The sequence below is a fragment of the Prunus avium genome, chromosome 3, assembly GCF_965620075.1.
Source record: "Prunus avium chromosome 3, drPruAviu1.hap1.1, whole genome shotgun sequence".
Taxonomy (NCBI): domain Eukaryota; kingdom Viridiplantae; phylum Streptophyta; class Magnoliopsida; order Rosales; family Rosaceae; genus Prunus; species Prunus avium.
The window spans coordinates 9,065,322-9,090,127 of NC_142286.1; the positions used below are offsets into that span (position 1 = coordinate 9,065,322).

Below are 24,806 nucleotides of genomic sequence, written 5' to 3' on the forward strand. Positions count from 1 at the left end.
GATTTAAATCCAATATGGTAGCTTATTTATAAACCTGCCACTTGTGGTGTGTTGAATGGAATTCAAGGGACTGTACAAGTAGCAAATATGACACCATTCCTTTTCCAGAATTAGGCAAACACAGGACTAATAAAAAGAACTCCGGGCTATAATAGTTATAAACTTTGCATCATTCACCTAGTATATAAATTTGAATTTTTTTTTTTTACAATTTCGTGGTTATGAACTTGAAATGAATAATTTCAAGTGATCGACTTTACAAATAAAACAAATACAAGAATAAAGAATCCTAATGTCCAGCTGGTATCTGAAGACCCGGTAGGGGATGAATTCTGGGAACAGTGGCAGTGCTTGCGCTGTAATCTGCTTTCAGTTTGAAGCAAGAGACACCATACGCATAGCCCAAAGATGAGTTGACCACCTTCAACTTGGCATGACCCGCTTTTGATGGTTGAGGTGGCGCTACGAATGGATGAGACAAGAGCCTTTCCGCTGTTGATCTTTCACAGGACCTCATGGCAAGGCAATTCTCGAGAAAATCCCTGGCCACATCTGACATCTCAGCCGGAATTTTGGAAGTACGTAGATGATCAAACACCGTCACGTCGACGGAATTGTCAAGATCACAACCAGGCTTCAAATCCCAGGGGGAGTTTCCGGTTAGCATCTCAAACACAATACAACCAAGAGCCCAAATATCACAGGACTGATCTTGTTTGTTATCAAATAAAGCCTCTGGGGACAGATACCTAGGAGTGCCTCTCCATCCACTATAGTTGTCCTTGGTTTTCTTAGCCAACCCAAAATCTGCAATCTTGGCTACAAAACTAGTAATAGCACCAGAACTAGCTGTAGTGGTAGTGGTAGGCACAAGCAGAATGTTGTCCGGCTTCAAATCGCAGTGAACATAGTCACACTTGTGAATGTGTCTAATCCCTTCAAGAATTGACCTTGTATATCTTCTAACATCATATTCTGGCAATCCAAGACCGTTGGATTTTTGTACGAAGCCATCAAGGGTTCCTCCAGAAGCAAATTCTAACAACAAGTTGTAGACCTTGTCACCCTTGTCTGTGGTTGTGGTCTCTTCACCAAAGCGCTCGATAACGAAAGGGCAGCCCTTGATCTCAAACAGAACCTCTGCCTCATGTTCAATAGACTCCGAAGCAGACACCTTTGCCGATTTCACCGCCATCACTGCAGGCAAATTGACCATACGGCTAAACTCACCCCTTCTTCGTTTCTTGGGAGTAGCAAGAAAAACAGAACCAAAGCTTCCTTCTCCAATAAACTCCCCTCTCAACCAGTGCTCTCCATGACTCCACATGCTGTGCTTTTCACCTTCTAATTCTTCTTCAACCTTTCTTTTCATTCTTCTTCTTCTTCACTCAGTTCTCAGTTCTCTGTTTTCTCTCCACAAGGAAATAAGTATTTCTCTGAAAAAAAAAATTAGCGGCTTGCTTGCTCGATTGTGCCCTATAATGCTTTATAGTATTGGTTTAGGGAATAGGAAGATGCATGGAATGTGTGGTTTATTAGGGTTAACCAGATGTATAAAGTCGGTCAGGTTTAATTGATGCTTTTGTAGGTTTTGATTTGTGACGTAGCCACCAAGCTACTAGCTAACATACAAGAATTTCCACAATACTTTATCTTCGTTTTTTTTTTTTCAATATCGTTTTGTCATTGGTCTGAATTTTTTACCGTTTGGAACGAAGAGAGAGAGAGAAGATTTGACAGCTGTAGGTAAATCCATTTACATATATAACATGGAAACCTTTCCTAACAAGAAAAGGAGTTAAATTTATTATTATTATTATTATGGAAGAAAAGAAGTTCAAATTTATTAAAGAAACATTACCCTCCGCTTACTGACAAGGAAAGGAATTACCCTCCGCTTATCACAAGTTAACCCTCCAAATTGCTTTTTAGCTTCTTTGTTCTGCTCTCTCTCTGCCTCTCTCTTTGTATTCTTTAAATTGGATGGTAATTATCTACAAAACCACAGTTTATTGTAGAAAGATTTTGGATATCAAAGGTTGTAACAAATGGATACATTGGGAAAACTTTCCTGACAAGAAAACGAGTTAAAATTTTATTCCAAGCCACGTAGGCACACAATGACATTCTTGTTGATCTCAGTAACGGAGTGGGAAAAATGTAGGTTTTCCGGGAATTTCAGTCCCCACCACAAACAAAAGAAAAATTTGGAGAAAAATTATGTGGATGCAATGAGCTTTGAACTTATAGCCTGCTGTAAAGATTCCAAAATTAAATGGTGGATTGTCACCTTCAGCGGTGCAGCTCTTACTAAGAACATCCACTCTGATATCTGACCATTCTGCAATTTTTCTATTTGAGATATGATATATGTAAGACACAGGTTAAAAAATACCAGCAACAGAGTTTGACTCATCAAATACGGACTGCAGAAAGCCTTATGAGGAAAAGAAACATTATAACAATCAAGCATAAAAATGAGAAATCCTTCAGAATGTAAATAAAGCAAAAACAGGGTAATTGAATATGGTATAGTTCAATCACAAACTCTAGAAAGATGTATCTTGTGGGAAACAAAGAACATCAATCAATGTATTTGTTGGAAAAAAGAAAACATTTTAAGGCTATCCGCTGCAAACTACTAGAAAATGAAACTACAATCAAACATTTTTTGCAATCGGTTACATAGATACGAGGCTAGAATGTGATAATTCACAGGCAAGTCCCAAGATCAAAGTAAACAGATGTGATGCTGCCATGGATATATTGAAAAACAGAAAATATAAAAAATGCCATTTAAATCTCAAAATTACGGTCAAACAATATTATAGAGCATGAGCCTGTTAGATAACCATTTCAGTTTACAGTTCTTAATTTGTAAAAAAAACTGAAATTTTTTTTGGTAAAGAAAAAAACAAAAGCAAGACCTCAACTCCCAAGAGAAGACAAAACAAAGGAAATAACTAGAAACCTAGATATAGGCGAAAGTAAAAATGAAGTCCAACTTACAAGAACCCCAATTAACTCACTTAATAATTATGTTAAAAAAAAGTGACGTAATTAAGTTATAGTTCTTAACTTACAACAATATTATTCATAATTCTCTTCTAATTGATGCTTGTAACTGGGGTTAGGCATTACATCTTCCCGTTCTTTTCCGGTTATGATTAATAAAGATCCCTCGTACCATCGAGGTTCCTACAATTTGATTTAAACTATAGTAACCAAAATCGTAATTTGACAATATTAAAAATTAGAAGAGGTAAATAAAACCACTCAATAAATTGTGAAAAGTGTCGAAGTTCAATTGCCTCAAAGTTTGAGGACCCAACAGCAACAAAGTCCATAAAGAATTCCTTATCATCATCATCTAATCCATTTCGGCTTTTTTTTCCCTCCTCTTCTTCCTCACAGCAAAACCAAATCAACCACAAAACACAGAGATGGCCATTCCCACCATGGCCTTCTCATCGTCACCTTCCATTCTCTCTCCACATTGCGCAACTCACCAACCTCTTGTTCGCTCCCACACTTCTCTCTCTTCATTACCCAAAACTGCTACTGCCCTCTTCAGCTTCTCAACTTTTCAAACGGTTCCAAAATTCCCGTTGAATAGTGACAAAAGAATCCAATGCGCTGAAAAAGGCTCTTCAGCTTCAAGTCTTGATCCCAAGTCCGGAGTTTCAGTCTACAAGCCCAAGTCCTATGAAGTTCTTGTCACTGATGCTGCAAAATCGCTTGCTTATGCTCTTGAAGATGGAAAGACCCGCTTGGAGATTGATTTTCCGTAATTCTTTTTTGTCCTTTTTGTTTGGATTTGTTGAAAATTTCTGGGTTTTGAGAAAGTCGATGAGAATTTGTGGAAGGTTTTGAAGTAGATATTGTTCGCATTTTTGGTCTTTGGGTTTTGTTTGTTTCATGGGCATTAACCAAAATTGATATGGTATGCATGATCCATAACGTGTTACCGTTATGATGTTGAGCACACTGCAAGTTTGGTACTATGAATAACTTGCCGTCTAGAAGAAAGATGGAAAATATCTTAAAAAGGTTGAGAACCTGAATGTGGGAAAATTGCTTGATGAAGATAAAGAACCTAAATTTGGCTAAGATAGGGATGCCTGATAAAGAAAAACATTATCTTGGAGGTGCTTTAACTGTAGTGTAAAATGTTTGCGGAAGCTTGTTAACTAGCTTTTATATTTAATAGAAATGAGGTTATGTAATTTAGAGACTACTATATCAAGGAATTACTTTTCCTATCAAACCATAGTAATGTGAGTTCATTCCTGTTTGGCATTCCAAACTGCTTTTCCACTAGGAAATTTTGGTTAGCTGTATCTTATTGTTTAGGCGTTCTAGTGGCTTTCATATATACTCCTAATACTTGTTCTTTTTCATGTACCTTATTTTTTCGAGCTTGTGCGTCCAGACCCCTGCCTAGCAACATATCTTCTTATAAGGTATCTCTCTTTGCTACAAAATTATTAGATGGATGAATGACCCATCATGGTTTACACCTGCTTACTGGAGATTGTTTTCACCTATTGATTGTAAAAGCATCCTGTTTTGACTCCATTTAGTCTTCACAGTTGTTTGTTGATTTGTTAGTTTTCGGTCAGTCCTTATTTTTGATATAGTAAAAGGCTTTATAATCATGCTATGCTTATGCCCCAACCCGAAAGAAAAGATGCTATACTATACCCTACTATCATTGTTCTTCTTTGATTTCCTCTTATCAATCACAGTGATATAGCTTGTTGATGACACATAGCAATCTGAATACATGAGACATGATTTTCTCAACTTCCTAAACATGTAAAAGGGGTCTTCAGATGACTTCATTGATGCCAATGTACAACTGGCCTTGGCTGTTGTAAGAAAGCTCAAAGAAAAAAGGGAAACGAGAGCTTGCATTGTAAGTTGAATTTTCGTTTCATATAGACGTTTTATATCTCCCATTTGAAGAGTATGTTAACAAGATTTCTTTCTTCAGGTGTTTCCTGATAAGCCAGAAAAGCGCAGGGCCTCTGAGCTGTTTAAAACAGCTATTGACACGGTAAAAAATAACTCATGATTTTACTAATCGTTAATTATTTTTATGTAATCAAGTGTATCAGAATCTCCTCAGCCCACAAATTCAGAATTGGTATAGTGGATTGGGATAAAATTTTGGTTCACAGAAAAAGGCTAAAAAAAAGTAAATACAATTCGTAACATGCTTTTAAATAAAATTTGCATTTGTTATGTGTTTATACCTTTATCTTATAGCCACGAGAACTATTCACAAAGTAGATTACAGCTCAACAACTCCTTGTATCATTGTTTTCATGATGATTTTTTTCTTCAGCTCGATGACATAACCATAGGTTCCCTGGATGATGTCCCCGGTGGTCCAGTCACCAACTTCTTCAGATCTATAAGGAACACACTTGATTTTGACTTTGAAGATGAAAATGAAGGTTGGTCATAACTTATAGGACTCAAATGCTTGCTTGGTTTCCCTTTTCAATTGATTGCTTGTATTCCTTTTCTTAGCTTTCACCTCAACTGAAGAATTTTCATGCTAATTTGATAGTTTTTTTTTTTTTTGGGTTCAATGCATGATCCATCTATATAACGAAGAGTATTAACTTTTTTTTTTTTGGTGAACAAAATAATCATCCTACAACGCTGGGCACACATTGAAGAGTATTAACTTTAATCTCTATGTCATCTCTTAAAATTGCAGGTCGTTGGGCATCCAATGAGCCTCCCTCTCTTTATGTATTCATTAATTGTAGCACCCGTGACCTTGCTTCAATAGAGAAGTATGTGGTATGGTCTCCTCATTGTTAGCTCTCTCAACCATTTTGAAGTTTTGACTTTCAAATATAATTTCAATACATTTTTTGAATGAATGCTCTTTCCGACCATTAACTTTTGTTCTACCTATATATGGTTTTTATGCCTGATGATTGTATACTTGTATAAGAATTAACTATGATCTTACAACTTCAATTCTTTTAATGTTTTTTTTGGGTGTCATGACTTGTTGATTCTTACTAATTATATTAATTAATGTTTCCCAATGATAATATTTTGGTAAGAATCAGTTTGATATGAGTTCATCTCTCTAGTGATGCAAATTCATCTATTGGAATCTAAAAACCACTGTTTGATCTAGAAATCTAGAAACAGGCCCAAAAATGAAAGAAAGATATAGAAAATCAAGAAGATTGGCACAATTGGGGAAATATTTGAATGCATGTACATATACTTATCTATATGTTTCAACAAATTTATTTGCATTCAAATTCAGCCATTTCGAGACTATGAACTTGAAATTTACAGCTCTAGAAATTGAATGTGCTAACACTGGTTATTTGTGATATATTCAATATGTGCTCCCATTTGCATTCCTGAATCTGTGGTGTGTTGTTTTAAGACTAATGTTGGCTGTGTTTCTCCCCAAAATGTAGTGTTATGTGTATCTTTCAACATGCATGTGCTCTTTTTTTTTTTTTTTTTTTTTTTTTTTTGGTGTGCATATTTACTAAATTCCATTCAGGGAAATCATATGATCAGTTTATATTTGCATTTGCTGGCTGCCTGAAATTAACCATGTACAATAAACTAAGAAAATTGTAGTTCATGGGCATCTGAAAATGTGCAGGCATCTTATGCTGTTTCCTGGCTGCATAATCTTATTCCAGAGTCTAATTAAATTTAGCATAGAGTCTAATGGTGTCATTGTCTTACTCTAAGTTTGAAGTGTATGCAGCCTGAATTTGACAATTTCACATGTTAATCATGAGGATAATGTGGTTCCTCTTTTCCTACTGTGACTCTTCGAGATTTACAGGAAACATTTGCCATGTCAACCCCGACACTTCTATTTAATCTTGAACTTGACACATTGCGGTAATCCTTATGGACCATACATCCAAATTTGATTTTGCTATTCTCTGACTATAATTTTCATTTTCAATTAGAATCTGTTAATTATGCAGTGCTGACTTGGGCCTTGTGGGCTTTCCAACCAAAGATTTGCACTATCGCTTTCTTTCTCAATTTATTCCAGTGTTCTATATCCGAATAAGAGAGTACTCAAAGGTATAATTTATTTACCTTTAATAATTATTACTTGTTTTCTTTCTTGATTTAACTTTTTGGTAACCATTCATTTGTTAACTCCTAAGACAGTAGCAGTAGCACCTTATATAGTGAATTACAATGGAGCATTGTTTCGCCAATACCCTGGTATGTATTAAAAGATTTCTTATATACTGGATTGTTGCTTTTTCTTTATCTTAACTTTTTTTTTTTGAAAAGAAACAGTATTATTCAAATAGGATAGAGCGAAAAACACGAGATGGCCAAGGAGGCCATCTTACAAAACAGAAAGAAAAAGCTCTGCACTACAACACTACTGCTTTCCAATCTAGGTGGATAAGCTGAAAGCTGATATCCTTAAATTCTACAGAAACAGAGGCCCAGAGAGATGCCCAGACTCGGATACGATCCCATATCATCTCTACCTCGTCCCCCACCACATTCTCAAAAATTCTCCTATTCCTTTCCCCCCATATTTGCCAGAAAATTGCCATCATGGCACAGTTTCCCAACACTAAACCCTTCCTCCTCCCACCAAAGAATCTGAACCTGGCTTCCAACACCTCACTGCAAGTTGCAAAGTTTCCCCATGTTATCCCCGTCTCCCGGGATAGCTTAGCCCACAGGGACGAGGCAAAGGGGCATAGCAAAAAGAGGTGATCCACAGTTTCATTTTCTTTTTTGCACAGGACACACCAATTAGGAGAGAAATACCAGCTGGGTCTTTTCCTTTGGACCAAGTCGCATGTGTTAATTCTGCCTTGAGCGATTAGCCAAACTAGTACTTTTACCTTAGGGGGAGCTTTAGATTTCCAGATTACAGCTGGAGGGAAGCAGAGATTTGGATGGGGATTTACCATCAGGTGCCTAGTAAAAGAAGTACAGGAGAATACTCCTGAGGGCTCCAAGTTCCAAACTCTGGTGTCGCATCTACTAAGAACCAACACGACCTGTTCCAATCTGAAGAGTAGCTCAGATAGTTCCTCTATTTCCTCATCCCTTAGGTTTCTACGGAACCCAAAGTCCCAGCTAAGTGGAAGGGCATTCCTGTCTATACAGATGTCTGCGATTTTGGCATTTTGTTTACGAGATAGCCGGAAAAGGCGAGGGAACCTCTCCCCCAAAGTCGTATCTCCCAGCCACACATCTTCCCAAAATCTTACTCTTTCACCATTTCCGACCTTGAGGCGACAACAAGCAGCAAAATAACCCAAAACTTTGTTTATTTCAGTCCATGGACATCGGCTGGAGCCGACCGATTTTATTTTAGAGTCCCACCCATTCACCTGTAACCCATACTTACTCTTAATCACATCGTACCAGAGGGTATTGGTTTCATTTTGGAATCTCCATAGCCACTTCCCAAGTAAGGCCTCATTACGTTTCCTTAGATTTCCAATCCCGAGTCCCCCATTTTCCTTTGGTAAGGACACTACCTCCCATTTCACCAAGTGGTCCTTCCTACCTTCCTCCACACCTTCCCACAGAAAGTTTCTGATTGTCTTCTCCAGCCGATTTGCCACATTAGCTGGAATTCGGAATAGTGATAAATAGTAAGTTGGTAGGCTGCTCAATACTGCCTGAATTAGAGTCAATCTTCCCCCTCGAGATAGAAACGCCTTGCTCCAACCTTCTAACCTTCGATCTACTCTCTCTAAAACCGAGTCCCAAAAAGGTAAGCTCCTAGGTTTTCCCCCAAGAGGCAGCCCAAGGTAAGTCAGAGGCCAGCTTCCTTTGCCACAACCTATCTCAACGGACAGGTCCTCTGTTTCACTGTTTTCTGCATTAATTCCAACAATTGAGCATTTTCCTCTATTTATTTTCAGACCAAAACACAAGTTGAAAACCTCCAGAATATTTAGAAGATTGCGAAGATTTCCTTCCTTGTCAGATAGGAAAAAAATAGTGTCATCTGCAAACTGAAGGTGTGAAACCATCACCCTATCTCTTCCCACAACCAGCCCCTCCACCAAACCCCTTTCTCTGGCCCTTGTGCAGAGTCTGCTCAGTGAGTCTGCTACCAAAGTAAACAGAAAAGGAGACAAAGGGTCTCCTTGTCTGATTCCCCTAGAGGCTCCAAACTTTCCCCTTGGCCTTCCGTTTAATAAAACTGAGTAGTTTGCAGATTGAAGGCACCCTTTTATCCATTTCCGCCAAGTCAGACCAAAGGCCTTTTTTTCCAGCACATAATCCAGAAAGCCCCAATCAACATGGTCGTAGGCTTTCTCAAAGTCAATCTTGAATACGAACCCCTTTTGCTTCTTCTTTCTCGTTTCCTCCACCACCTCATTAGCAATCAATACCGCATCCAAAATCTGCCTATTCTTTATGAAGGCACCTTGCGTTTGAGGAATGGTGTCCTCCAACACCTCTCTCAAGCGCGCTGCCAAGACCTTTGCTATGATTTTGTACAGGCTTGAGATCAAGCTAATAGGTCTAAAATCGCCCACTTTGAGTGCTTCGACCTTTTTAGGTATTAGGCAGATGTAGGTCTCGTTAGTAACCCTATTCACCACACCTGACTCATGAAATTCCTCAAACACCCTCACTAGATCGCCTTTTACGATCGACCAGCAGTGTTGAAAACAGGCCAAGGACATACCGTCAGGGCCTGGAGACTTGTCCTTCCCGCACTCGAAGACAGCTCTTTTAATTTCCTCTTCTTCAAAAGGTCTTTCCAACCATGAAGCCTTCGTCTCCTCCAAGGCACTCCAGTCTAGACCATCTAGTCTAGGCCTATCCCGGTCCTCACTTGTGTATAGGTTCTTGAAATACAGCAATATTTCCTGTTCTATTCTGCCATCATCCCCAGTTAAGGACCCATCTGCCAATTCCAATTTTTCAATTAAGTTTCGCTTCTTTCTGCAGTTTACAATTCTATGAAAAAACTTTGAGTTTGTGTCCCCCTCTTTTGCCCACACCACCTTTGCTCTTTGTCTCCACATACTCTCTTCTTTGAAAACCAGCTCTTCATATCTTAGCCTCAACTGAGCTCTTTCCTGTCTTCCGACTTGTGATAGATGGCCCCCCTCCTCCATTCGGTCGAGATCCTTAATTCGAACCTCTGCTTGTTTCAATTCAGAGATCAGCTCACTGTTAATTTCTTTACTCCAAGCCTTCACTCTATCTTTCACAGTCTTTAATTTCTTCATGAACTTGAAGCCTTCCCACCCTTGTTGATGCTCTTCTAACCACCATTCTTTGAATTTTCCTCTGAAGTCGTGCTGCTTCAGCCACCAATTCTCAAATTTAAAAGGCACCGGTCCCCATTTCTTTGCATTCAGATCCAATAAGATAGGGCAGTGGTCAGAGATTACCCTAGGGAGAGCCACCAGCCTAGCGTGCGGAAATAATTCCTCCCAATGTGGATTGAACAAGAACCTGTCCAACTTTCTTAAAACTGCATTCTCCCTCATATTTGACCATGTAAAAGCGGCTTTGTGAAGAACTGGATCACATAGGTTTGTCTCCCATATGAAGTCATTAAACACAGTCATACTCCTTGTGATTCTTCCCCCATTAGATTTTTCAGATGGGGATCTAGTAATATTAAAGTTGTACTTCCCTGAATAGCTTCTTTATCTTAACTTTCATAGGTTTATAATCTATTTATCCCAACAAATTGGACGACAGTCCTTAGATCGTTTAGATTATACGATAAGGACTTCTTGGAAGAACGATTAAAGAATAATCTGAAGTTATTTGAAGTTTTGCTAATTTGTGCAAGACCTATTATTCACATCATAGTGGTTTCTCAACACTGATGCTGGTCTGGACTTGATGAAGAATACATTGTCAATGTTTGAGAGTTGAGATCAAGGGATTTTGTTCAGAAGTCATCTAATACTCACCTTGATGGTTGGCCAGATTAGGAAAGGACAGGTGTAGTGGTTACGTGATGAACAAAATATATAACCCAATATTAGCGCGTCATGCAATATTTACTCGTTTTCTGCGGACAGTTTAGAGTTTGATTATTTTGGGACCATTTGTACAGCTTGCAGAGTGAATTGGTTATCTTTGTTTTCTTTATGTTTGAATATCTATTCTGCAAAATAGAGTTTGTTTGGAAGAAATATTAGAAAAATTAATGTGTTCGGGAAGTAACTAAAGTTGTACTGTTAGCTTCTCTTTGGGCATCTTTGTCTAAACACTTAAAAGATATTCCTTTTAGTGTTATTCTTCTTGATTTGGGGGAGCCTTGATTTTATTGTAGTTTAAAGTTGTACTTAGGGTGTTGATTGACTTCTCTTTCGTCCCATTAGTGTCATTTTATATATTAACAAAATTTTGTTCCTGGGAGATGAAAAAAAAAAGTTCTCACTTTTATTGTTTTTATAAATTTTAGAAGTTAGTAAATTCACCATATAGTTCAATTTTTTCCTTCTTTTACTTTTTTGAAAACATGACAATGTCGGTAACATGCTATGCGTTGTACAATTGATAGATCTGATTCTCATTGGACATTTACTAAAATTTACTATGCGACTGCTTTCAGTGTCTATTTGAGCCTTTGTCATTTTTCTACTACTATTGTTAATTATCTCCTAATCAGTTGGCATGGATTTATGTTATCTTCTGTGCATTAGCTGGAATTGATTTTATGTTTTCATTATGGATGCGCTTTTGTAACCCCAGGAAGGTATTGCTGTACAATCAGCTTGTTTGTGGTTGTTAACCGTGATTTTGTTGCACTTTATTTTTCTAACAAATCCACTGTTTTCTTCAATATGCATGTGTGCTTCATTCAGCATGCGGCGGTGTCTCATCTTTTCTCAAATTTGTGCAGGGCCTTGGCAGGTAATGCTTAAACAAGCCGATGGTTCTTTTGCTTGCGTAGCAGAGAGTGCAACACGCTTCACTCTGGGTGAAGTATATATCTTTCTCAAGCTCCAGTTATTAGTTACTTTCTGTTAGTTGCTGGGAATACTTTGGTATGCTTTCAGGCTGATTATTTGTGTGGTCTTTAGACAAAAGAAGAACTGTTGAGGGTCCTGGGACTGCAAGAGGAACAAGGAAGCTCACTGCAATTTCTTCGTAGAGGCTACAGGGTTAGCTCTCCTTATCTTAAACGTTTTCCTTTGTCTATAGATAGTTTTTCCTATTTTTTTGTCTCACTAATTCCTTACTATAATAATATTATAAATTTAAATTGGCAATCCCCAACCTTAGTTTTCCCTATGTTTTCATGACAGTTAAACTTTTGGAATTTAAATAACCAATCCCCAACGTTCATTCTCTCTCTCTCTTTCTCACATTCACTCACATGCTCACATGCATACACACACCCTGTCATGTTTCTTAGTGGTTCTGCAATCTGTGGCTTTCTAAAGGTTGTCCATTTCCATTAGAAAACGGAAGATTTAAAGGAAAGCTCAATTTGTGAAGTTAAGTAATAGTTCCCCTTGATCCAATAAGGGCCAAATCATTTATACGGATTCCTAAAATTTGATTCATCTAAATCAAGTCAAGGCACTCAGTTGGTACGGTGTTTTGGATGACAATCTCCTTTGTTTATTGAAACCTTTGAAATTTTTCTTAGGTGCATTGTTATGCACCATATTGTATGGCACAGTTACTGAAATTTGTTGCTGCAATCTGGGATCATAGTAAACTTCTGCTCTCCACAATAGATTTTGGCAATGCATAACTTCTGCAATCTGCTTTTCTGAAATTTTGTATAAAAGATATGAATATGTTTAAGATTATGAAGTTTCTAAGGAAAAAAAAATCCTTTAGCAATGCTACTAACTCAAAACTACTTGAGCATTGAGAATTTAAATCCAAAGCCCAAAGTGGTGTTTCCATGAAAAAGAACAAAATTGTTCTACATCGATGTTACAGAATAGTTCTGTGGATTGTTACACATTCTTGCTTCATAGAGCATACCATGGGACACATTGTAAATAGTGTATCTTGATTGTAATGCATTTTTGGTAAGTGGAGTGCACCATGTTCCAGTTGCTCTTCTGTCTACTGCTATTGTCTACTTTCCTCACAACACCGTTTCACACAGATAACCTAGGTTGCTGGTTCTGGTTTGGAATTTCTGACTGCAAAAATTTCAAACAATGTCTTACCAGCTGTTAAATATGACTAACTGAAATGTTATTGAACCGGTCAACTTGATGAAATGGACTTGAAAATTGAATGTCATGGAGCACCTTTTACCTTGTCTATGATCATTTCTCTCTCTTTATTTAACCAATTTCAGAAGTTACCAGTTTCCCTCTCAAATCATTTAAACATTCAAATGCAAAAACATATTATGAAAGGAAGAACAATAACTTGAAAATCTAATTGGATGGGATGTGATCTAATATTGCAGAGCGCTACTTGGTGGGAAGAAGATGTTGAGTTGGAAGTATCTTCTGCTTGGCGTAATTGAGCAGCTGAAAGAGATGAATGCCAGTGTTCCAATGGATCCGGGATACTCAGTTGAGTTGGATAATACTCAGATGTAATCAAGGCATGATGTTTTTTTTGGGATTTTTGTGGTGAAATGACCCAAAATGAAAACCAGTATGCAAAATAACTCATTTGTTTCTGAAGTAGAAAATTAACCATTTCTCTATTGGGAAAGACCATCGTGTCCGAGATATGAGTTGAGATGGATTGAGATGAGCATATAAAGTGCTTTCCCCATATGCAGAAACAGTTGGTTTTTCAAACTTTTGAAAGAAGAGTTAGTTTTCATGATTTTTATTTTGGGTCATTGGAGCATTAAACCAATGTTTTTGCCCCTATTTATTTTATTTATTTCATCAATTTTATTCATATATTGTATTTATAAAGTTTGTTTAGTTCGTAGAAAATGTAAGTAAAATAATTTCTATCTCTACGAAGTTGAGGTAGCCCACCTGCCATAGCCAACCACTTTAAACGAGAAAACAGAGGGAGCCATGAAGCAGACCTTCAATCGAATTGTGATTTTCACATTTAAAAGAAAATTGGCATTTGGATTGCTAATCTAGTTTTGGAGGGTTTGAAAAATAGCCGAATTTTGTTATGCAAGTTCTGTTGACGCGCAGAATTTGGCCAAACACCAACATTACTATCTTTCATAGCTGGTGGACTCTAACAAGAGATTCTTCCCCTTGATGAATAATATCATACAAGGAAGACTATGGCTACCATTTCATACAGCTACATAATGTTGGCATCCATTTGATTTAATGACACATAAGGTCTATAAACATATAATAAACTGCCACCAAAATCATGCTATGACAATTGTTTGTGTGAGTGTCTGCCTGGTGGTATAAATTTTATACAGCTCTTGGATTTTGGACATCAATTCTTATCATCATAAGCTGAGAAGTCAGGTTCAGGGGGCTTCTGCAGCTTCATCAGCTCCGTGCTACCCATGCTACCTGTGCTACCTGCATTGTGACGCCTACGACCACGAAGCGCTTTTGCTGCAAAGCGGGATGCAATGAAGGTGGCATGAAGTTTGCTTGTAATAGAACCGCCTCAATAATCATCATCATCATCATCATCATCTCCTTCGCTGTAGTCAAAGCCTTCTTCCTCCTCCTCCTTACGCTGTTTTTCTGCAAATTTTCTCCTGTAGTGGTGCCAAGCAGCTTGGATAAAGCAGGCTGCCCAAGTACTCCACTGCTGGGAGTAGAAACGGAAGGTGTACTGAACCTGTCTGCTATGAAGGTGCCTAAACTGGCTGGCAACAAATTTCAACTCCTCTGCTTCTAAAGCAAAAGCCTCAACCTCAGTTATAGCCGGGGGCGGAGCCAATTAAGGTCTAGGAGGGTCATATGACCCTTCTGACCCAATGGTAACAGTGTACAGATTATCTTATTGACCCTTCCGACCCAATGGTAACAGTGTACATATTACCTTATTTCCACTTTCAACATTTAAGTAAATGTCTTTGTCATTTTACTTTTATTTATTTTTATATTACTCTATTTACTTAAGTTTACAATGTAAATAAGGAAGTACCCCCCATTTGGATTCAAATAAAAATACTAGAAAATCAAATTCCCACCAAATCAAAATATGAAAAATCGGTTTTAGTGTAAAATACGATTTAGGCTAAAAATGATGGCTCATTAAGTCAATATATACTTCATACTAAATTCCCATAAAATCAAGTTTTCTTATTTGATGTGTGAGGAATAAAAGCCGCCAAAAATTATCTTCAGAAAATGATTATTCCAAAAACCCAATTTTCATACTTAGTCAATATTTTTACATAAAACAATTTTTCATGTATGATATGAATGCATGAAGGAACTAAGGTCAATCTAGGTAAAAAGCCTAATCCACTATAATGTTAAACCCTATTTGGTTTATGTTAAAACTTATTGAAAATTAGTTTATGGAGCTATGAACTAGCATGGTTTATATGATTTAATGTTTACTTTTATTTCTACAAAGACTATAGAAATTGTAAGTATACGTACCAAAAAAAATAATCATTAAATTTTAAGCTAATAACTTTAGCTAGCCCACCCGTTGAAAAATTCCTGATTCCACCCTTGATGAAGCATATGGAAGTGGGTGGTAGAGCAACTGGTTTGACCTTCTACCACGTAAGTGTTTTTATTCATGTTCAGTTTAATTAGCAACATCTTCCAATATTGTCTTAAAACCCATTAAATATTTTTGGAACAACAACCATCAAAGTTTTCTTATATAATTGAACTTATTCTAAAATATTTATGTAGAAAAACAATGGATACTTAAGATTTTAGGTTATTAATCTATTATCTCATAGTTTTATTCTCATGGCACATCCTTGTATGCATTTTTCTTCTCCTCTAAACCATCATAGTCCAAGTCTGGTGGTGGTATGGCTTTTCCATTTATCTTGGCTAATAATGTTGACCCTCCTTGAGAGAATTCTTGGCTACGCCGCTGGTTATAGCGTTCACATTTGAGTAGATGATGGTAAGTTAGAACTAGCTTTAGGATCCAATGTCCATGTTAGGAGCTCTTCACCACAAAAGTCTCCTTATTTTAGCACACCGCTGTTGAAAAATCCATTCCTACCACCATCTGTCGTCACACTTTCTAGGCGACCACGAATGATGAATAACATCTCACCAACTGGTTTCAAGCCCCTGGCCAAGTGTACATGCTCTCTATGAGCATCCTCATCTTCAACCAACATTTCCAAAATAGACGAATATGAAGCATCCACAACATTAATTTATGCCTCACCTGTACATTTCCAATCAGAAGGGCAAAGAGGATGAGCCCAAAAATGCCTATCCCTACGGAAAATAGAATCTCTAAAGCAAAGGTTCTGGTTTCAAGGCCCTGGCCAAGTGTACTGCAACAAGCACTGGAGTCTGTGGTATCATATGGAGACTCATGCACAATGGAAAAGCCATACCTCAACAACGTGTCATATAAAAGTGACCATACCTCAACTTTTACAATTTTATGGATTCGTTTTATATTATACATGAACACAACTACGAAAGCTGGGTGTTGAGCTTTGAATTTTATCAACCATTAATTTTCTTGTGTATTATATACCAATTTTGATATATGAATCATGTATGAGTCCTTGTTTTACAATTATGATGATGGGTTAGTTCATGTAATCTTATCTTATAGATTTTGGCAAAAACAAAAGAAAAAAAATCTTGTCATATGAATCTTCCCCAAAAAAAATGATGTCACATGAATTTCACTTTTCACTTAAATTATCAAAGCATTTAAAAAAATTAGTTTGATCCAATGTTACCCGACGGAGCACCAAACACAATATAACTTAGTCAGAATATTTATCCGAAACAACACCAAACACCTAATAAATAAATTAATATTATCCGATAGAAATTAATCTGTATAGTCTGACGTACCAAACGAGCCCTAAAGTTCATCAAATATCTTACTTGGATGACTTTGGAGGGGAGAATTTGAACTTAAGACTTATGTGGGTTGAATTATCTAAACTATTAATTGAAGCCTTGTCCACTTCAATTACAGAATAGACAACAAAATCAATCTGATTACCTATTCCAATTATGATTATTTTTATAAGAAAATCTAGGCAACATGCTTTAAATGGAACTAGCCGTAATTTACAGAAAAATAACAGGTTTTCTTATTAATCAATTAAATTTCCAGAAACTAAAAAGTAACAGAAAATGATAAATAAAAAAAAGTTTTCACATAAGACACAATGTTAAAATAGTCCAGCTCCTTCAAAATTGGACAAATCGGTCCAATTACTGTCCAACAATTACATGAGAGAACTCTTATGTCACTGTTAGACAGTCACCCGATAGTTGTTTGAGGGACTGGACAATTTTGTCTTGGTGTCCTTCTATTTGTCCTTATATGATAAAGCCCCAAAAAGTAATTGTCCGGTTTGTAACATTAATGAATTTTTTTTGAATATTTTTTAAAAATTAGTTAGAAACATTTCTTGTCTAGTTTTCCGTACTTGTATTAGTAGATAAGTATCCACCGGCTTTATTCTTTCCTTGGTTAAAAAGTTTCCAATTTTTCCGTTCTCTTTCTTACCTGGCTGTAAATTAGTAATTTCGCAGCTGTCAAAAGAGCTAACTTCGTAGTGGGTTTGAGTTAGCTTGGCGTTCACGTCTCAATTCAAACCAATCAAATAAAACTTGACCGTTGGAAAGAAAATCCAGAACACACTAGGACTTCCTACTTCTCCTCAAACCCTAAACCGACACATTCATGTGCCCTATCGTATATAAACACTGCTGATTCTCCAAACGAATACCCTTACAATTCACCAAACAAAATAAAATTTCCTAAGTTTCTGCGAAGGAAAAGAAACCATGAAAAGAAAGTCCGAACAAGAAGAATTTGAAGAAAAGAAAAAACAGAGGATTTGGAGTCATGGAGAGCACTGGCTGAGAGGGGAGATGGTTGGAGAAGGAAGCTCTGGTTCTGTTTTTCTTGCCACTCCCAAAAACCCAAGAAGGGGTGAGTTTGGTAGCATGCTAAACTTTCTGGGATTGATGGCGGTGAAATCGGCAGAGGTCTCTGATTCGGAGTCAATCCGGCATGAGGCAGAGGTTCTGTTGGATATTAAGGGTTGCCCTTTTGTCATTGAGAGCTTTGGTGAAGAAATCACAACCAGTGAAGAGGGTGGTGATCACATGGTCTATAACTTGTTGCTGGAATTTGCCTCTGGAGGAACTCTTGGTGATCTGATTGAGAAATCCAACGGTCATGGATTGCCTGAAGCTGAAGTTAGAAGGTATACGAAATCGATTCTTGAAGGGATTAAGCATATTCACAAGTTTGATTATGTTCACTGTGATTTGAAGCCAGAAAACATTCTGCTTGTACCAAATCCAGCAACTAGTACTGGTAGTTTTGTGGCCAAGATTTCAGATTTTGGATTGGCTAAGAAAACCAAGGAGAATTACGGTCAATGGAGAGGCACTCCTACGTATCTGTCCCCAGAAGCCTTGAATGATAGTGAGCAGGAGCCGCCCTCTGATATATGGTCTCTTGGTTGTATCGTACTTGAGATGCTAACCGGCAAGTCCTTCTCAGATTTAAAGCCTGGTTGTGAACTTGAAGATTTCCACTATATGTTTGATCACGTATGTATTCCCAAAATCCCTGCTGAAGTCTCTGGTGTGGCCAGGGATTTTCTTAAGAGTTGCCTTGCCATGAGGTCTTGCGAAAGGCTGACCGCTGAAAAGCTATTGCTTCATCCATTCGTTGTACGGCCAAAGCCATCGAAAGCAGCTCGTCATACAAAGAGGAAGGTGGTTTGCTCATCTTCAGGCTATGCAGATGGCTCCAAACCAAGTGCAGATTGTCACACAAGCCCTGCCATTGTTCGCAGAATTCCGCCACCACCCGGTTTTGAGATACTTGCTGCTCTTGTTTGATGTGATAAACTCAGTACAAATGTGTTAGGTTCTTTGTTGTTGTATTCTTTTGTATTGTAAAGTCCCTTACTTGAAACTATTCGTTTCAAGTTCATCAACACGGAATTGTTCAAAGTGATTCAAAATTTCTGTCCTGGTTTTTTGTTTACTTTTGTTCGTACTAAGTTGTGTTTACTTTTGGTTGCCCTGATTTCTTTGTGCTTTATTAGCTCTAACAATGTGCGCATGACCGTAGTTGCGACCTAATCCTAATTAAGCTACTATAATTTAGATCAGATGACTAATGACGTATTTCAATAATCTAGACTCAGCTTCTGCACTGGAGATAAATAGATTCACAAAGATTTGCAGTAACTTTGGGACTATTTGTCCTTTTATTGCTTGGCCTAATTCCGCGATGGTGGAAGATTGCTCACTTAAATATTTTTCTATTTTTAAATTCCCTTAATAACCATTTCAAAGTTTCAAGTTTATAATGACAGAACTATGCAATCACTCAAGTTTCTGTCCAATTTCTGATGCAGATTCACTCTCCCTGATGAGTGTACACTTCATTTGATTTGCTACTTCTTATTAAAACGGCTGTTTTGGTTGGTACTTGCTGCTATGCATGGGATTTTCCCATAGGTGGTGCTTGTTACATTCTGGATTAGTTTTTGACTAACATTATATCTGTTGTTGGCCTTGGTCTTTTATGTTTATCGGAGAGGCTTTCTTGTTTTTGCAGAATCGAATTCATTTTGATTTTTCCAGATAATTGTGATTTATTTCTTCCTCTTCTTCTACTTGTTCAATTTACTTAGTGATACGGTTGGTTCATTACTTTACCCATTAATGAAGCTTGTTTCAGCCTCTCTCTGCCTCATTATGTTTCAAGCTTATAAGCTACTAGGATTTGAACCACAGGGACCCTATATCCATCAACATGCTCAGGGTGCTTTTGCTACTAATTCTTAGATAATTCTTATACAAGTTACCAATGAACAAAATTTAAAGAACAAGACAGACTACACCAATTAACGTATGTATAAGCTGGACATAATAGACAGCCTAGACTAGCTAGCCTGTAACCTTCTGTAGTCTGTGGTAGCCTGTAACCTTATGCATACCATATGGAGACTCATCACCACTGGCAGTAACAACAAGGAGGCTTGCAATGGGAAAATGAAGTTGAACTAAACTCAGCAGGAATAAATAAAAAGAATGGTGTAATTACTCACTTTTTCCTGGAATTAGAACATCAGCTATAATATACATATATCAGAGAATATTTATTTTTAAAAAAATATTGATAAATGAATATAATACCTCAAACAGAACAAAAATTTGGAGAAAAATTCTGTGGATGCAATGACCTTTGAACTTATAGCCTCTGTAAAGATTCCAAAATTAAATGGTGGATTGTCCCTTCAGCGGTGCAGCTCTTAATAAGAACATCCACTCTGATATCTGACCATTCTTTGTATCCTGGGACATTTTCAGAAATGCCACAGTACAAGTAGTTTATCGTACATTTTTTACTTTCAATACAAGCCTCCTGCCAGCATGTGTCATAGCGCTCTACAGCTAACAAGTACCAGGCAGCCCCAGTGACCTGTAAAATTTTATCGAACAATGGTCGAAAAATTTCAATAAATTGGTTAAGACACCCCTACAATATACTTGAGCTACTAGTATTCAGAAATAAAAATGCATGAGAAGTAAAGGCTTAAACCATAATAAAAACTTAAGCTTGTCATGAAGATTCAGTCAGATCAGTCCACTATGTACATAACTCGGAATAAATGCTGTGCACTGTACTTGTTCGAAATATTACATTTTTGTATGCAACTAACACTTTGCTGTGCTGGTCATATCAATCTTACTGCATTAGAACTGTTAAACAAGCACTGGACCAAAAAGCTTAAATTGTTAGGGAATGGGTGTCAAGCTAACACCCTTCCTCACGTGCAGCCTGTAAGTAGAGAAGTGAAGAGATAGGACACATGGAAACATATAGGTATAGCCCCACCTGCTACTGCACGTTGCAAACCAACAAAGAACAAGGGAATGGGGTTGGTGTTTTCGAACTCATCACATTTTGCAACCAGACCTCTGATGCCATATTAGACAACTACTAGACTTCAAGAATTTTTTTTTTGGTCAAGAGACTCCAAGGTTAAGCTGTTAGGAATTTAGCCAACAATGTTTATCAATTTTGATCAAATGCTACACATACCACATTGCTTTTACCCAGATATACAGGGACAATGACCTCCCTTCCACTAATAAAAGAACCCACAAATTAGTCTGATTAATCTCAAAGAAATTTATCATCTTTGTAATTTTTAAAACGCCAACTCTATACAGGCCAAATTACCCCAGTCTAAACTCCACATTCCTAAATATACAACTTTTCTTATGCTTTGAACAAAGGCAAGGTAATTATGATAATTAAAAGTGAAACAAAAAGTTCCAGCACATCACACAGCGTAGCATATGCTTTTGTAGTCAGGGGCCGAGCTAAGCAAACAAGGTATCGAACCAAAAGTCAGATATTTGAATTCATCAGGATATCACCCCATACCTAAAGTCATGATGGTTAGCCTGTTTTTAGTACGTGACAATACATATATATTCCGCAAAGATGGATCAATATTGACAACACTAGAGCTAACTCAATTCTGCATTGCAGCCAACCTTCCTATTCTTCTTGGGAATTATCTGGTAGGAAATTTCATTAAGGAAAAAGTTGAATGGCTGAAGCATGAAGATCGACCAAAATGTAGAATGCATAGAGATGACAAAGGAAAACAAAATAAAAAGAAGAAAACACCATCCATGTCTTCTTCCTCGATGGAAAGCAGATAGCCCTTTTACTTGTCAATGTTTTAGTTAGTTCTGAGTATGTTTGTTCAGTCATACTTAGACAAAGATATAGATGATTCGACCAAAAAAACACAGATGTAGACAATGTAATCTACCTTTTGGATAAATCTCAGTGATTCTAAAGAAGCAACTCTAATTGATTAACAAATGCCTTAATTTTAAACAAGTGGATGATGAGTATTTAAATTCTAGGCATTGTTGAACAAATGGTTTAAGACCTAACCAACAACAAATAAACAGAACCAAAGTATTGGCATCAACTAGCCATCAGTTTCTGCAGGATTAGGACTAGTTAAAGTAAACAAAAACTAGACATGGATTATGCATGAGTAAAGTCATTGAAATGGTAAAGTATAAGAGGAGGAAGAAAGAAATCACAAAAAACAGGAAAATGGCATTGAATGGATTCTGCAAAAAGCCTATCCTGAACAATAGGAACACTAAAATACAAAGCCAGAATGTAGATAATAAATGAAGGGAACACCCATCTGTAAGCCAAAACCAGCAAAACAAGGACCTAACAAACACACAAATGGTAAAATGATGGACCAACTACATCTGTAAGCCAAGATACTATTCTGCCCCATTTCAAAACTATCAAACCAAGGAGATCCTGAGTTGCTCCAAATTTTTGTCAAACCTGTATACATTGAGAGTCCAGAAGATTCAAATGGTTCCAACACGGTATCAGATTTAATCCTAGCTGGTAGTTTAATTATAAACTTGCCACTTGTGGTGTGTGCAATGGAATTTCAAGGGACTGTACAAATAACCAATCTGACACCATTCCTTTTCCGGAATTAGGCAAAACAAGACTAATAAAAAGAACGCAGGGCTATAATAGTTATAAACTTGCATCATTCAACTGATTTATATCCTAGAAGCATAATTATAATAATCTCACAACTAAGAACCTGCACACGCTACTAAAGCAAATAAAACTACAAAAAAACAGGACTAGAATAAGTAAACAACAACTAGAACAAACAAACAAACAACAGAGGTAGGCATCTTTGTGGTTCTAGAACAAACAAAAAACTCGTTTAACCAGAATGATCAGAAAATAAAACTGGTCCAACTGGTACAACTAAAACAGTTTTGCCACTCAAAAAGTTCTTTGTGCTTGGATCAGATCTCCACTGTTACAAATATTACTCAATCTATCTTTTGGATAAATCTCAGTCATTCTAAACAGGCAACAAAAATAAGGACTAACACAAGTGAAAAGAAATCAGGATTGGCAGAAGTAAAGAACAACTCGTATATATGTTTGAATCATTTTGTACAATTTCGTGGTTATGACCTTGAAATGAATCATTTCAAGTGATCGACTTTACAAATAAAAAAATACTAGAATAAAGAATCATAAGGTTTGTATCATGAAATAGAACCTCAACTTCTATAGTCCAGCTGGTATCTCAAACCCCGGTGGGGGCGGAATTCTGGGAACAGGGGCAGAGTTTGTGCGGTAATCTTCAATTGGTTTGAAGCAAGAGGCACCATCTTTGGAGCCCAAAGATGAGCTAAGCACCTTCACCTTGGCATGACTTGGTTCAGATAGTTGTGGCTCCTGTACAAATTGATGAAGTAGGAGCTTTTGAGCAGTAAACCTTTCCCATGAGTTGACTGCAAGACACCTCATAAGAAAATCCCTTGCCAAACCAGAGATTTCAGTAGGGATTTTGGGAGTTATTTCCCCAGCAACCATGTCGAGGAAATCATCAAGAGTCGAATCAGGCTCCACATCCCAGGGGGGCTTGCCTGTTAACATCTCAAGCACAATAGCACCAAGAGACCAAATATCAGAGCACTGCTTTTGCACATTATCAATCAAAGCATCTGGGTCTGTATACCTAGGAGTGCCTCTCCATCCATCCATATCGTCTTTGGTGCTCTTAGTCAATCCGAAATCAGCAATCTTGGCCACAAAACTAGAACTACCAGTGGTGCTAGTATCACTAGGAACAAGAAGGATGTTCTCCGGCTTCAAATCACAGTGAACATAATCACAATTGTGAATATGTACAAGCCCTTCAAGTATGCACCTTGTGTAGCTTCTCACATCAGACTCAGGCAGCCCATGACCTCTATAGCTCTGAATCAGACCATCGAGGGTCCCTCCAGCAGCAAATTCCAAAGCCAAGTTGAATATTTCTTCACCTGTGTCATCAATGGTTGTGATTTCTTCACCTAAGTACTGAATCACAAAAGGGGAACCTATAAAATCAGAGAGAATACCTGCCTCATGCTGAATGGATTCTGAATCAGCGAGCTTAGCAGATTTGACTGCCATGACTGGAGCTGGAGGCGTATCATTCAGATTAAGCTCCCAAAGGGGTTTTTTCCAAAAAGCAAGAAAAACAGACCCATAGCTTCCTTCTCCGATCATCTCCCCTCTCTCCCACTGATTTCCATCACCCCACCACATCCTCTGCTTTTTCCCTCTTTCTTCTAATTCTTGCTCTGCCTTCCGTTTCATGATTTCTTCACAGCAAATACAAAATATTTCTTGGGTTAATTGGAATTGTAACTGAGAATGAGCGGCTACACTTGAATTCTTGATTCGGAGAACGGGAATATGAACGATTGGGGATTAGGGTTGAGGAAATGAAGTTTCTTTCTCCAACGGTCGGGTTTTAAGTGCGCCAATACGCGTGAAGTTACAAATTTATTTATTTTATTTATTTTTACTTTGACAACGACAGCTAACTACCCTAGCCAGCTGCCATAAAAAGACAAAATTGAAGAATTTTGAAAATTGTAGGCAAAAAGCCACGTGCAATACGATGAGCAATTTTAATTGAGAAAATATATACTTATTTTTAAAAAATAAAATAAAATAAATTTTTTGTTTATATACATTATAGAGAAATTTTCTCTTTTTTCATAATTGAAATAGGTAATCAAATCAATCATATTATAAGAAAATTTTCTCATAGCTTGCGATATATTTTTAATTTTCTAGCACATCAAATCATCTTAAAATTTGAT

The 24,806-nt window shown here is 37.3% G+C and overlaps 4 protein-coding genes across 4 annotated transcripts; 2 read left to right on the plus strand and 2 right to left on the minus strand.

The window, feature by feature from the left end:
• Nucleotides 1–230: 230 nt before the first annotated feature.
• On the minus strand, nt 231–1,437 carry LOC110763370 (mitogen-activated protein kinase kinase kinase 20-like). Its single transcript, XM_021966140.2, has one exon. The coding sequence runs from the start codon at nt 1,370–1,372 to the stop codon at nt 290–292; it is 1,083 nt and encodes a 360-aa protein (XP_021821832.2). The 5' UTR covers nt 1,373–1,437; the 3' UTR covers nt 231–289.
• Nucleotides 1,438–3,375: 1,938 nt separating this feature from the next.
• Nucleotides 3,376–13,800, plus strand: LPA3 (Low PSII Accumulation 3). Its single transcript, XM_088250293.1, has 12 exons — nt 3,376–3,787; nt 4,433–4,463; nt 4,826–4,918; nt 4,997–5,059; nt 5,351–5,462; nt 5,732–5,817; nt 6,845–6,903; nt 6,993–7,095; nt 7,182–7,242; nt 11,885–11,967; nt 12,066–12,146; nt 13,424–13,800. The coding sequence occupies exons 1-12, from the start codon at nt 3,444–3,446 to the stop codon at nt 13,481–13,483; spliced, it is 1,176 nt and encodes a 391-aa protein (XP_088106419.1). The 5' UTR covers nt 3,376–3,443; the 3' UTR covers nt 13,484–13,800.
• A 3,951-nt stretch (nt 13,801–17,751) lies between these two features.
• LOC110763371 (mitogen-activated protein kinase kinase kinase 20-like) lies at nt 17,752–19,136 on the plus strand. Its single transcript, XM_021966141.2, has one exon. It carries the CDS (start codon nt 17,877–17,879, stop codon nt 18,945–18,947), a length of 1,071 nt encoding a protein of 356 aa, XP_021821833.2. The 5' UTR covers nt 17,752–17,876; the 3' UTR covers nt 18,948–19,136.
• Nucleotides 19,137–23,052: 3,916 nt separating this feature from the next.
• On the minus strand, nt 23,053–24,436 carry LOC110763366 (mitogen-activated protein kinase kinase kinase 20-like). Its single transcript, XM_021966137.2, has 2 exons — nt 24,054–24,436; nt 23,053–23,975 (listed from the first exon to the last, which is right to left on the minus strand). The coding sequence occupies exons 1-2, from the start codon at nt 24,292–24,294 to the stop codon at nt 23,215–23,217; spliced, it is 1,002 nt and encodes a 333-aa protein (XP_021821829.1). The 5' UTR covers nt 24,295–24,436; the 3' UTR covers nt 23,053–23,214.
• Nucleotides 24,437–24,806: the final 370 nt, after the last annotated feature.

Bases quoted from the DNA above. Each gene is read 5' to 3' on its own strand.
- LOC110763370 (XM_021966140.2), bottom strand. From the start codon at position 1,372: ATGAAAAGAAAGGTTGAAGAAGAATTAGAAGGTGAAAAGCACAGCATG.
- LPA3 (XM_088250293.1), top strand. From the start codon at position 3,444: ATGGCCATTCCCACCATGGCCTTCTCATCGTCACCTTCCATTCTCTCT. The intron at 4,464-4,825 runs GTATCTCTCTTT...AACATGTAAAAG, and splicing joins GCAACATATCTTCTTATAAG to GGGTCTTCAGATGACTTCAT. The intron at 11,968-12,065 runs GTATATATCTTT...TGTGGTCTTTAG, and splicing joins CACGCTTCACTCTGGGTGAA to ACAAAAGAAGAACTGTTGAG.
- LOC110763371 (XM_021966141.2), top strand. From the start codon at position 17,877: ATGAAAAGAAAGTCCGAACAAGAAGAATTTGAAGAAAAGAAAAAACAG.
- LOC110763366 (XM_021966137.2), bottom strand. From the start codon at position 24,294: ATGAAACGGAAGGCAGAGCAAGAATTAGAAGAAAGAGGGAAAAAGCAG. The intron at 23,976-24,053 runs GTATTCTCTCTG...TTGATGACACAG, and splicing joins ATCCATTCAGCATGAGGCAG to GTGAAGAAATATTCAACTTG.